Genomic DNA, 11,641 nt, shown 5'->3' with positions numbered 1-11,641 from the left:
AATCTTATCATCATAGATCTGGCGTTTGTGGCACTTCTTCACATATCTGTAACAGTCAAATTCCATTGTCATCCAATAGTAACCTGCTCTCAGTATCTTTCTTGTCATTGAATGTCTGCTGGCATGAGTGCCAAAAGATCCTTCATGAATTTCTTGCATTAATTGGCTTGCTTCGTGTCTATCCACGCATCTGAGCAATACCATATCAAAATTCCTTTTGTAGAGTACATCTCCAGTCAGGATGAGATTACCAGACAATCTTCTCAAAGTTCTTCTATCTTTGCTAGATGCCCCAGGTGGGTACTCTTGTTTCTGTAAGAAGATTTTGATGTCATAAAACCACAGCTTGTCATCTGTGACAACTTCAGCAGTGAATACATGAGTCGGCCTGTCCAGGCGCATGATTGTAATCTGAGGAGCTTCATTTGGAAACTTCACTTGATACATGGAAGCTAGAGTAGCCAATGCATCTGCCATTTGTTTTTCCTCACGAGGTATGTGATGGAATTCAACTTTGTTGAAGAAGGTTAGCAGTCTTCGGGCATAATCTCTGTAAGGAATTAAACCAGGATGACGGGTCTCCCATTCTCCTTTGATCTGATTAATGACTAGAGAAGAATCTCCATACACATCCAGAATCTTGATTCTAAGATCAATGACTTCTTCTAGTCCCATGATACAAGCTTCGTATTCTGCCATATTATTGGTGTAGTCAAACATTAGTCTTGAAGTGAACGGTACATGAGAACCTTGTGGCATAACAATGATTTCCCCAATTCCTCTACCATAAGCATTAACAGCTCCATCGAATATCAAACCCCATTGGGATTCGGGATAAGGACTTTCTCCATGTAAAGGTTCCTCATAATCTTTTGATTTCAAATACATGATTTCTTCATCCAAGAAATCGTCTTGTAAAGATTGATCATCATCAATAGGTTGAGTGGCCAAATGATCGGCTAAAACACTTCCTTTGATGGCTTTTTGGGCACGATATTGGATGTCGTACTCTGATAATAACATCTTCCAGTGGGAAATTCTTCCGGTCAACGCAGGCTTTTCAAACAAGTATTTGATCGGATCCATTTTAGATATGAGATATGTCGTATGAGTCAACATGTACTGCCTTAACCAGCGAGCAGCCCATACAAGAGTGCAGCAAGTTTTCTCGAGCATTGAATATCTTGTTTCACAGTCGGTATACTTTTTGCTCAAGTAATAAATGGCATACTTTTTTCGACCAGACTTGTCTTGCTGACCCAGAACACATCCCATAGAATCTTCCAGTATGGTCAAATACATGATCAAAGGTCTTCCTTCCACTGGAGGGCTTAAAATCGGAGGTTCCAGCAGGTATTCTTTGATATCATCAAAAGCTTTTTGATGTTCTTCTGTCCATTTACATTCTTGGCCCTTGCGGAGAAGCTTAAAGATTGGTCCACATGTTGCAGTCATGTCAGATATAAATCTGGAGATGTAATCCAATCGTCCAAGAAATCCCATGACTTGTTTTTCTGTTTTTTGGAAGAGGCATTTTTTGAATGGCTTTGACTTTGTCAGGGTCAACCTCAATACCTCTTTGGCTGACGATGAAACCTAGAAGCTTTCCAAAGCGGACACCAAATGTGCATTTACTTGGATTCAGACGCAACTTGTATTTTCTTAAACGTTGGAACAACTTCAGTAGGTGCCCCACATGTTCTTATTCTGATGTAGACTTGACAATCATGTCATCCACATAAACTTCAATTTCTTTGTGAATCATATCATGGAAGAGATTTGTCATGGATCTTTGGTAAGTTGCTCCAACATTCTTTAGACCAAATGGCATCACACGGTAACAAAATTGCCCCAGGGTGTGATAAAAGTTGTTTTTTCCATATCTTCAGGTGCCATCATGATTTTATTGTAACCTGAGAATCCATCCATAAATGAGAAGACTTTAAACTTAGAAGTGCTATCCATCAGCATGTCAATGTGGGGTAGCGGGAAATCATCTTTTGGACTTGCTCTGTTTAAATCTCTGTAATCAACACACATTCTGACTTTTCCATCCTTCTTGGGAACGGGCACTATGTTGGCTAACCATTAAGGATATTCTGATGTGACGAGGAAACCAGCAATGATTTGCTTTTGTACCTCTTCTTTGATCTTGTCTTCCATATCCGGGTGAGTTCTTCTCAACATTTGCTTGACAGGCGGACATTCTGGCTTTAGCGGTAGTCTGTGCTCTACAATAGTGGTATCCAACCCGAGAATATCTTGATAGCTCCAAGCAAAGACATCCATATCTTTTAACAATTCCACCATTTTCTCTTTGACGCTTGTTTCTAACAATGCCCTAATTCGCACTTCTCTTTTCTCTTCTTCAATATCTAAATTGAATACTTCCAAAGGCTCTTTGTGCGGCTCAATGATCTTTTCCTTGTGCTCAAGTAGATGGGTGATCTCTTCAGGGATCTCTTCACTACTCTCTTCTTCAGCTTCATACACAGGGTATTCAAGAGATAATCTGCACATGATTCATGTTTTTCTTTTTAGGAACAAATAAAAGAAAAGGTGTATGTGAAAATTTGAAAAACAATTTTAATTGATTTTATGGGTTTTTTAGACGTTACCATTTTCAGAAAAAATAAACGATAAACAAAAGAGAAGAAAAAATTGCTTTTTATTAATGATTTGAAACAAAGCCCTACATAAGCTCACTTTTGTCTTGGGCAGAACAAAAGCAATTATTTTAAACAGCCTGACACATTACTCTTTCGCCTTGGGCAGACTGAAAGGTTTTTAAAAGACAGAAAATTACTTAGACTCCTGAACAACAAAAGAGATGCTGACAGAAGTCTAGTTGGATTCGTCCTCTCTACGCGTTACGAAGCTTGAACATTCTGGAACATCTTCAATCATAGCAGCTATGTCTGGGTTGATGTAGCCAGCACTTTGATAAGTCTCATGCAGAGTCTTGATGCAGCTTCCATACTCAGATTCTTTTCCTTTTAACTTCTTGGATGTGAATCCTATACCACTTTTGTTCTTGATGGTGGGAAGTTCAATAACTTGCCCCCAGCCTTCATAAGATCCTTGGGCAACCACTTGTTGGGCATCTTTCCAAGATGAAATAGACGCACCAGCTTTCTTTCTATACTCAGAATTAAGAACTTCCAAAGTTTGGGAAATTCTGGTATGACAGACTCAGGATGTCACTCACGATGTCAAGACATCTGATCTGTTATTAACTTAGCAAAGGTAGAACAGAAAGAGCCCCAATTTTTAACTACCCCTAAGAAGGAGTCTATGAGTACTAGGATCATGTATGTTCAGTCAACATAACCAGATTGCAATATTTATTGGTTCTGTAAAAGAAACTTCTATCAAACCTGAACCTGATGTTACACGTGACGTTACAACATCCAAGACTAAACAGACAATACAATGCAGAAGATAAATAACACAGTGAATTATTAACCCAATTCGGTTTAACTACCTACTCTGGGGGCTACCAAGCCAGGAAGAAGATTTCACTATCAGCATTACTATTTTATGTAAACAACCTCTGGTTTACAGATAAACAACCTCTGGTTTACCTAGTCACTACCCAATGTAACCTTTATCTTAGAACTCCATCTAAGATAAGAGAACCTCTGCTCACTCCCTAGTGATACCTAACGGTTACAACCTTGCAACAGCTATTTAAACAATTTACAATGAACAATAACTTGATCTTGCTTCACAGCTTCAATCAAGAACATAATACTCAACTCTTACCTACAGTTTTCGAGTGAGAACAATAACTTCTCATACCTACAGGTTTCGATAAGGACAAGGCATCCATCCCATAGCCTGGGTGGTCTACCTATAGAAACCCTAATGACTACATATTTTCTAAACAAGATTTTCTGTATTTTTCCGATATAAAACTAGGTTACAAAGGTTTCTATTTATAACCTATTCCCAATTGGACTTGAGCTCACAAATCGCAGCACTCATGGCTGTTACAAATCTGCAGATATCTTCTGCTACAAGTAAGGTCTTCAATCACAAGTTTCCTACTTTATCTCCTAAATTAGAAACTGCTAAATCTTCAATATTTTGATTTGATTCTTTAATATTCCGACTTGATTTTATTGACCTTTAATTCTGTGCCACATTGGATTACATAATATTCATAGAATATTCTGTATCTGTTGAGGATCAAACTGAATCTTCATTCCAGTTCTGCAGGCACGATGTCATGAGTTTATGTCATGACATTCCATATAACATCTTTCTTGTACATGTTTTGTTCTTTTATATTTGCAAGACTTATACATTGTAATATATTTTGCTGCTATTATATTTTACCCAAACATAGATGCCAACCAACCAATAAAAACATCAACAATCTCCCCCTTTGGCATATTTTGGCTAAAACTATACATACATTAAAATGCAGAAAAACATAAATGCTTCAACTTTCAAGACAACAAGGAAGAACATATTTTTACATTCTCAGAATTGGGCTTCAACATCTTTTGTTCTTCAGGTCTTGGACCACATCATAACATCTTCAGTCTGCACTGTCTTTACAAAATCGTTTGTTTCTTTTGACAGTAGCAAAATCAGATGATACTTCTCTCCCCCTTTTTAGCCGTAATATGACAAAGATTGGACCGATGTCATAATATGCAACGGAACACCTTCATGCAACACTGATGTACTCGAGGAAGACGATGGGAGAAGGCCTTTGTCTTGGAGGACCAATGGTGGCATAGGAGAATCCTTTCTCAGTCTTTAACTAGAAACCAAATCCTAGCTTAGAGCCTAAGAGAGAACTTGAGTGAAAACTGTCCACCAGTCCTAGTAACTCAGAACACAAATCACAATTGTGTTCATAACTCAGATCACAAATTACAACGAAAATAGTTCCTACACTGAGGGCTGTGTATGATGGAACATCGTTGTTGTTTTTGCATAAAAACTCATGGTAGAGGCAAACAGCATCCCCAGTCCGTGTTTTTCTTTTTCTGGACAGGTTTTGGAAAAGTAACCCATCACAATACCAAACCCAGACACGACTCATAAGGACACACACAAACGACATACTGAGAGAGTTTGATTTCTGTGATCTGTGGAGACGCCATTATATAGCCATTTGAGGTTATAGGAAATAACGATTTTCTTGGTCTTATTCATTGGTCAAACGGTTGAATAGGAAACAGTTCCAAAAGCAATTACTTTTTCCAAAGCAGTTTTTGACTGTTTTTTTGATAGGAGTCATCTTTAAAATCAGCGCATGCATAGTCATTGATTGAACTTTACACCGACCACTGATGTGTAGAGATAAACTTCAAGACAGATTTCCTTGTTTGACTTAGAAGATTCAATGTCTTTAAACATGTCATTACATCCTGTCAGACAGTGTCACTTTTCCTCCCCTTAAGCACATAGCTCAAGATTCTTCAAAAGATTAAGACAAAGCATCCTATGGACCAAGTAACAGACCTCCCACTCACTCTTCAGACTCACTAGTCATAGACATAGACTTTTGTTGTTCTGAACACCTGGAGACTATTTAATGCAACCGTAAAGAATATTTCAACACTTGTAGACATACAGCTACCTCATCAATGCAGAGAAAGAATTTTGGATTCCAGTTTCACATGGTTAGATTCAACCATTCACAGATAACTGACAATAATGTAAGATTTTCTTCATGATGTTAGAGTATTTTTGACCAAGACATTTTTATTGACATAAGAAGTCACTCCCCCTATCTGAGACAGTCTGAGCTTCTTCAAGGAAAAGCTTGTAATGATGAATGGAAAACATAAGATGCATCTTCATATCTTCAAGAGCATCACCCTTTGTTCAACTATCCTGCTGAACACACTCACTATAGCAATGTTGCTCCTTAACAATAGATACCCACACCAGAAATTAGATGTTATAACATTGTGTCTGACATTAGTACTACCAGTATATTCCACAAAGTTCATATCTCTTTCTACAACAAACCCTTGTCTACCAACTTATCTCCATCTGAAATGATCAACTGATGACCTTTTGACACTAGATGCACACACAGAGAGGTTGCCACAATCTCAACATAAAGAACTGCCACTTCTTATACTTTGTTGAGCATAACCTCACCATGTTTATATCAGATCATGGTCTGCATAAGAAAATTTGAAATCCTTCTTGATAAGATTAACAAGCTTTTTATCTTGAACCAGAAGGATCCTCCTTATCTTCAGCTCTTTTGATCAGATCATAGAACTTCTGTCTTTGTAGTCATACTCACTTAGTGAAGTATTCATTATGAAAGGAATTATGTATTGCTAGAACACATTACTAACAACAAGATTAGAACCTGCCCATTCTAATCCATATTATGTCTGAACTACCACTTTAGACAATAATGTCGCTTTTTCAAACTTCGTATGCACATTCCTAGACAATCTTCTAGGATAATAGCACATTGTGATGTTGACATTGAAGGATAGAAAAACACTTAGAAAGGGGGGTTTGAATAAGTGTAGTTTTAAAACTCTTAAGATAAAAAACAATTTGCACAATGATTTTTATCCTGGTTCGTTGTTAACTAAACTACTCTAGTCCACCCCCTTGGAGTGATTTACCTCACCTGAGGATTTAATCCACTAATCACATAGGTTACAATGGTTTTCGACTTAGATAACCTCTAAGTCTTCTAGAGTATTCTGATCACAACCTGATCACTCTAGGAACACAATGCTTAGATACCCTCTAAGACTTTCTAGAGAATCCGATCACAACTTGATCTCCTCTAGTTCTTACAAATGAATGTAAACAAATTCTTACAAGAGTTACAATGCTTCTTAATAAGCTATTATCACAACTGTGATTTCTCTTAAGTTTAAGCTTAATCTCACTAAGATATTACAACAGTAACGAAGTGAGGTTGAAGATGAAGTTTGAGAGCTTTTAGAATTTGACAGCATTTCTGTATGTTTGCGTAAAGTGTTTTATTCAGCTTCTCATCAGAACTTCTATTTATAGGCGTTTGAGAAGATGACCGTTGAGAGCATTTAATGCGTTACGTGATCCGTACAACATTGCATTTAATGTTTCACTCTTTTGTCAACTACCTCGAGCCTTGCTTTTACTGTGTCTACTGACGTTGCCTTTAATAGCTTCTAACGTTCCTTTTGTCAGTCAGCGTAGCCTGCCATCTTGTACTTGCTTCTGATCTGATGTTTGTGTAAACAACGTTTGAATATCATCAGAGTCAAACAACTTGGTGCAGAGCATCTTCTTGTCTTCTGACCTTGAAGTGCTTCTAGCGTGATACCATGAGAACTTCAGTGCTTCCGCTTCTGATCTCAAGTTCTTCTGATGCTTCAATAGACCATGTTCTGTTTCTGCTTGACCATCTTCTGATGTCTTGCGAGAGCATTTGTTGATGTTGCATACTTGAACCTTCTGAGTCAGTGCTTCTTGCGCTGATTTTGTGCATACTCTTTAAATATTTCCTGAAATGGATATTTCATAGGATTAGAGTACCACATTATCTCAAGCAAAATTCATATACATTGTTATCATCAAAACTAAGAATATTGATCAGAACAAATCTTGTTCTAACAATCTCCCCGTTTTTGATGATGACAAAAACATATATAAATGATATGAATTTGCAATCAGAATAACAGACGGCTAAAGACAATTACACAGTTATAGTGTAAGCATATAAACATAGTGTGTGAATATGTCTCCCCCTGAGATTAACAATCTCCCCCTGAGATAAATAATCTCCCCCTGAAATAAATACTGGAAGAAATTTATAAATAAAGGACTTCCTTGAGTATTTTCCATTTCAGTTGAGACGATCACATATGCTTAGATCTTCAGAACATTCAGAGCTTCTGCTTCTTGCTTCCATAGGACAGCTTCAGAGCTTTGAATTTCTTCTTGAATCATTGCATGCTAGATTGTATCAGAACATTGTTGAATGTACCAGAGCATCATCAGAGCATCTTCTACATCCTGAAATGGTTCAGAACAAACTAAACGACAAATGTCAGAGCATGAATGAATCAGAACATAAAATATGTTTCAGAGCATATAATATGTGTCAGAGCATAAAATAGATTGTATCAGAACACATAAAATGCATCAGAACATAAAATATGTATCAGAGCACATAGAAAACAAAAAATGTATCAGAACATATAAGGAATAAGAATAAGTTAGAGCATATTCTATCACAAGAATATCAGAATATTCTTCCTTCTTGCTTCTGATCTTGAAGCTTCATAGCACTTAAGCTTGCTTCAATTTCCATGAGCATGTTTCTTTACAGAATTGCTTTTCCCCATGTCTTTGCTTCTCATGTTGAGCTTTTTCAGAATGACTTCAATCCTGCAAAAATCTCAAAGACATAGAACTTGCAAATATTGTTAGGAATGTTGAGACTTACTCCCAGCAACTGATATAATAAATCAAATCAAATTATCACGTTTTCTCCCCCTTTTTGTCATAACATCAAAAAGCATAAAAGATTCAGATGAAAAAACAAACAATATGAGAGAAAAGAAGATAATTTTCATTCATCAGAATTAATCAGAAGATACAAAAGGAGATGCAAGAAGACAGATGCAAGAACAAGGAGACAACAAAGACACAAAAGACTACGACTAGCCTAACTTAGACATAATCTTGGCCAGCATGTCGTGAATCCCAGCAGTGCTTTCATTCTGCTTCTTCATGAAGTCTCTGAACTCTTCATGTGCTTGATCATGCTTATCTAGGCGAGAAGCAAGAACTTCTTGATTCTTTTGAAGAACCTTGATAGCGTTCACCAGAGCAGAGGGTCCAGCAGAAGAAGATTCACGACTATCATTCAGAAGGATAGCATTACCAACAACAACATCTACAGTGAGAATATCATCTTCAGTAGGATGAATCTCAGCATCTTCCATCTCAACATCTGAGTCTGACTCAGAAACAACTTCAGCATATTCTGGACCAGGGATCTCAGAATCTTCATTCTCCAAGGCTTGATGAATCTCAGCAAGATTCTTTGGAGGAATGGGAGCAGCAACTTTTGAAGGGTAGACAACTTCAGGAATGGCCATATTTAGTGCTTCCTTAGAAGGATTCATCCTTAACCATTTGAATAACCATTGGAAGTCTCTAGTCAGAACCAGATATTGAGGCTTCCAAACAACCATAGTCAGACATGGTTCATCTTCCAACTCATCAGTGAACTTCTTCTCCCCAAGAGCTCTACAGTTTCTGATGGGATGATAGTACGTGCCATCATCAAGATCTAAGTAGTAACCAGAAGATCCAGATGCTTCAGCAACACATCTTCTCTGGATTTTCAGTGCATCATTCCAAGACTCTCTTCTAAAGCGATTCCATAGCCTCTGAGTAGCAACATGATCCAGCTTGGAGTCATAAGCAGCTCTCAGAACTTCCATTCTATTTCTGAACTTTAAAATGAACAAAGAAAAGTCAATAGAAATGGTGGGTTCAGGAGGGTTAAAGGTAAAGAAAAAGTTAGGGTAAAGAAGAGAATAGGGGTTGGATTCTCTGTCAGGTAAGGAAAGAGTATCAGAAGGTGGAGATTCTGTGGTGAGGGTGGATGAAGAGGGGATATCAGAAGGTGTTGGGGGACAAACGTTTAGTGGTTGGGGGTTAAGAATAACAGGAGAAGGAGATGGTTGGATAATATCTGGGATGGTGAGTGTATTTTGAGGTTCAGGAGAAGGAGGTGAGTATATTTGCCTAGAGGAATTGCCAGCTCTTAAAGCACGAAAAGTATCCCTGATGCGCTTTTCTCGATATTCCTTGGAATTTACTTTGACAGGATCATAAGTAATCTTCTACTTCTTAGCTTGCTTAGCTTCTTCTTCTAATGCTTTTCTCTTCAGCCTTGATTCTTTCTTCTTCTGTTCATTCTGCTGCAGCTCAGCCAAAGAAGGAAGAACTCTTCCTCGAATCCATGCAGGATCAACAGAAGTTTGAGCTTTTATAGAAGCTTCCAAATAACGCTTAACAGCCTTGTTGAGCTCTTCTTTGAATAAGGAGGCAAAGCCTTCAACAGGAACCCTTCTGGTCAGAATATCTGGAAATGTTCTTGGAACAGAAGTTACCTTCTCAATAAGACGCATCCTTTGTAGATCAAAACCATTCATAACGAGTCTTTGAATGACACCAAAGATCCTGGACATTCCAATAGTCCTTAGAGGATCCAACAAGTCACTTTCTATCAGAATGTCTGAAATCATTCTGGCGAAGGGAATAACATTCCTCTTGAAGTCTGGAAACTTCTGGCGTTCTTCATCTCGTTATTCTTCAATACTTGTTTTCAAATTCTGAAAAAGAATGTTGGAGATGTTAACTTCAATACCTCTTCCAATGCAGAAGAGAGCATACTTGTGATCCGGATTGATGTAAGTTGAGGTAAAATATCTCTTTCTATGATAGAGAGATCCTAGAATAATCTCAGCCGAAACTTTGTAGAACGGCTTCAACAAACAAGTTTGATGAGATGCAATACCAGAAGCATTAGATATTTGCCTCTCAACTGTTATCCAACAAACTCTACCAGAAAGAGCACCTGTACATCCTTCTTCATCATCCAGATTGTACAACTTTCTGATTAGCTTCTCAGTTATCACAACTTCATGCCCCAACACGAAGGAGATGATTGCAGTTGGGGTAACCGTTGCATGAGCCCAGAAATCTTTTACTAAAGCAGGATAAATTGGTCCAACCAATCTATCAAGGTAGTTTGACCAGCCTTGTGCCATTGTCTCAGCATCAGTGTTGAAACCATGTAATCTTAGATTTTCAAAATCTACCGAAGATTCACACAGAACTTCCAGTTCATTTGAAGGAATGGAACATGTCTTTAATGGAGCATAACCATACTTGCGATGAACAAGTTGAGCAGAAGACATTTCTTCTTTGCTAGCGGAACTTGATGAAGAAAGCATGGAGATATACTGGAGATTCGGTTACGAACTAGGGTTTATGCAGAAAAAGAAAGAGGAAGATGAATGAAGAGAGAGAATGTAAAAATACTAAAATGAATGGGAGATGAGTATATAAAGGGACGGATTTGAAATGAAATGCAATAGTGTTTGAATGAACATGATTACAGAAAACATGGAATCAAATGCATTTAATGAGAGATGACGTTAGGAGAGATAAAGTGAAAATTGAAATGATTTGCACAGTTACCTAGGGTGGCGTCTCCTCAACTGTACGCATGCTTGTCCAAAAAGAGTGAACACGTGTTCATTTTCTGGAAAGCTGGTGACAGCTGTTTTGCTTTAAAAGAACTTCTTAATCAACTTAGATAAAGAAACGTCAGAGATGACTGAATCAGAACTTCTAATTGATCACCATGATAACTTCTTATAAGAAGATAACACAAGGTCATTTCAGAACTAATCCATACATCAGAACTTCACATCTTCTCATTCTGGGCATAAATCCATACTGATATTCTTTAGAATGAACTTAAACCTATCTTCAGCAAGGGGTTTTGTAAAGATATCAGCCCATTGATGGTCTGTATCCACAAAGTTTAAAGAAAGAACACCCTTCTGAACATTATCCCTAATGAAATGATGTTTAATCTCAATATGTTTAGCTTTGGAATGTAAGATAG

The 11,641-nt window shown here is 37.6% G+C and overlaps 1 protein-coding gene across 1 annotated transcript; it reads right to left on the bottom strand.

Annotated features, from left to right (window-relative positions):
* Positions 1-10: 10 nt before the first annotated feature.
* On the bottom strand, positions 11-1,086 carry LOC131613824 (uncharacterized). The gene is made up of 3 exons (XM_058885463.1): positions 629-1,086; positions 202-550; positions 11-46 (listed from the first exon to the last, which is right to left on the bottom strand). The coding sequence occupies exons 1-3, from the start codon at positions 1,084-1,086 to the stop codon at positions 11-13; spliced, it is 843 nt and encodes a 280-aa protein (XP_058741446.1).
* Between the last annotated feature and the right edge of the window lie 10,555 nt (positions 1,087-11,641).

Source organism: Vicia villosa, linkage group LG6 (genome assembly GCF_029867415.1).
Source record: "Vicia villosa cultivar HV-30 ecotype Madison, WI linkage group LG6, Vvil1.0, whole genome shotgun sequence".
NCBI lineage: Eukaryota > Viridiplantae > Streptophyta > Magnoliopsida > Fabales > Fabaceae > Vicia > Vicia villosa.
This window is presented reverse-complemented; position numbering and strand designations above follow the sequence as displayed.

What these genes read in the sequence shown, in the direction of transcription:
- LOC131613824 (XM_058885463.1), bottom strand. Translation starts at nt 1,086, where the DNA reads ATGGATCCGATCAAATACTTGTTTGAAAAGCCTGCGTTGACCGGAAGA. An exon ending in AGAATCAAGATTCTGGATGT is followed by an intron (nt 551 to 628) that starts GTATGGAGATTC and finishes AATTCCTTACAG; the next exon opens with AGATTATGCCCGAAGACTGC. An exon ending in ACAAAAGGAATTTTGATATG is followed by an intron (nt 47 to 201) that starts GTATTGCTCAGA and finishes TGACTGTTACAG; the next exon opens with ATATGTGAAGAAGTGCCACA.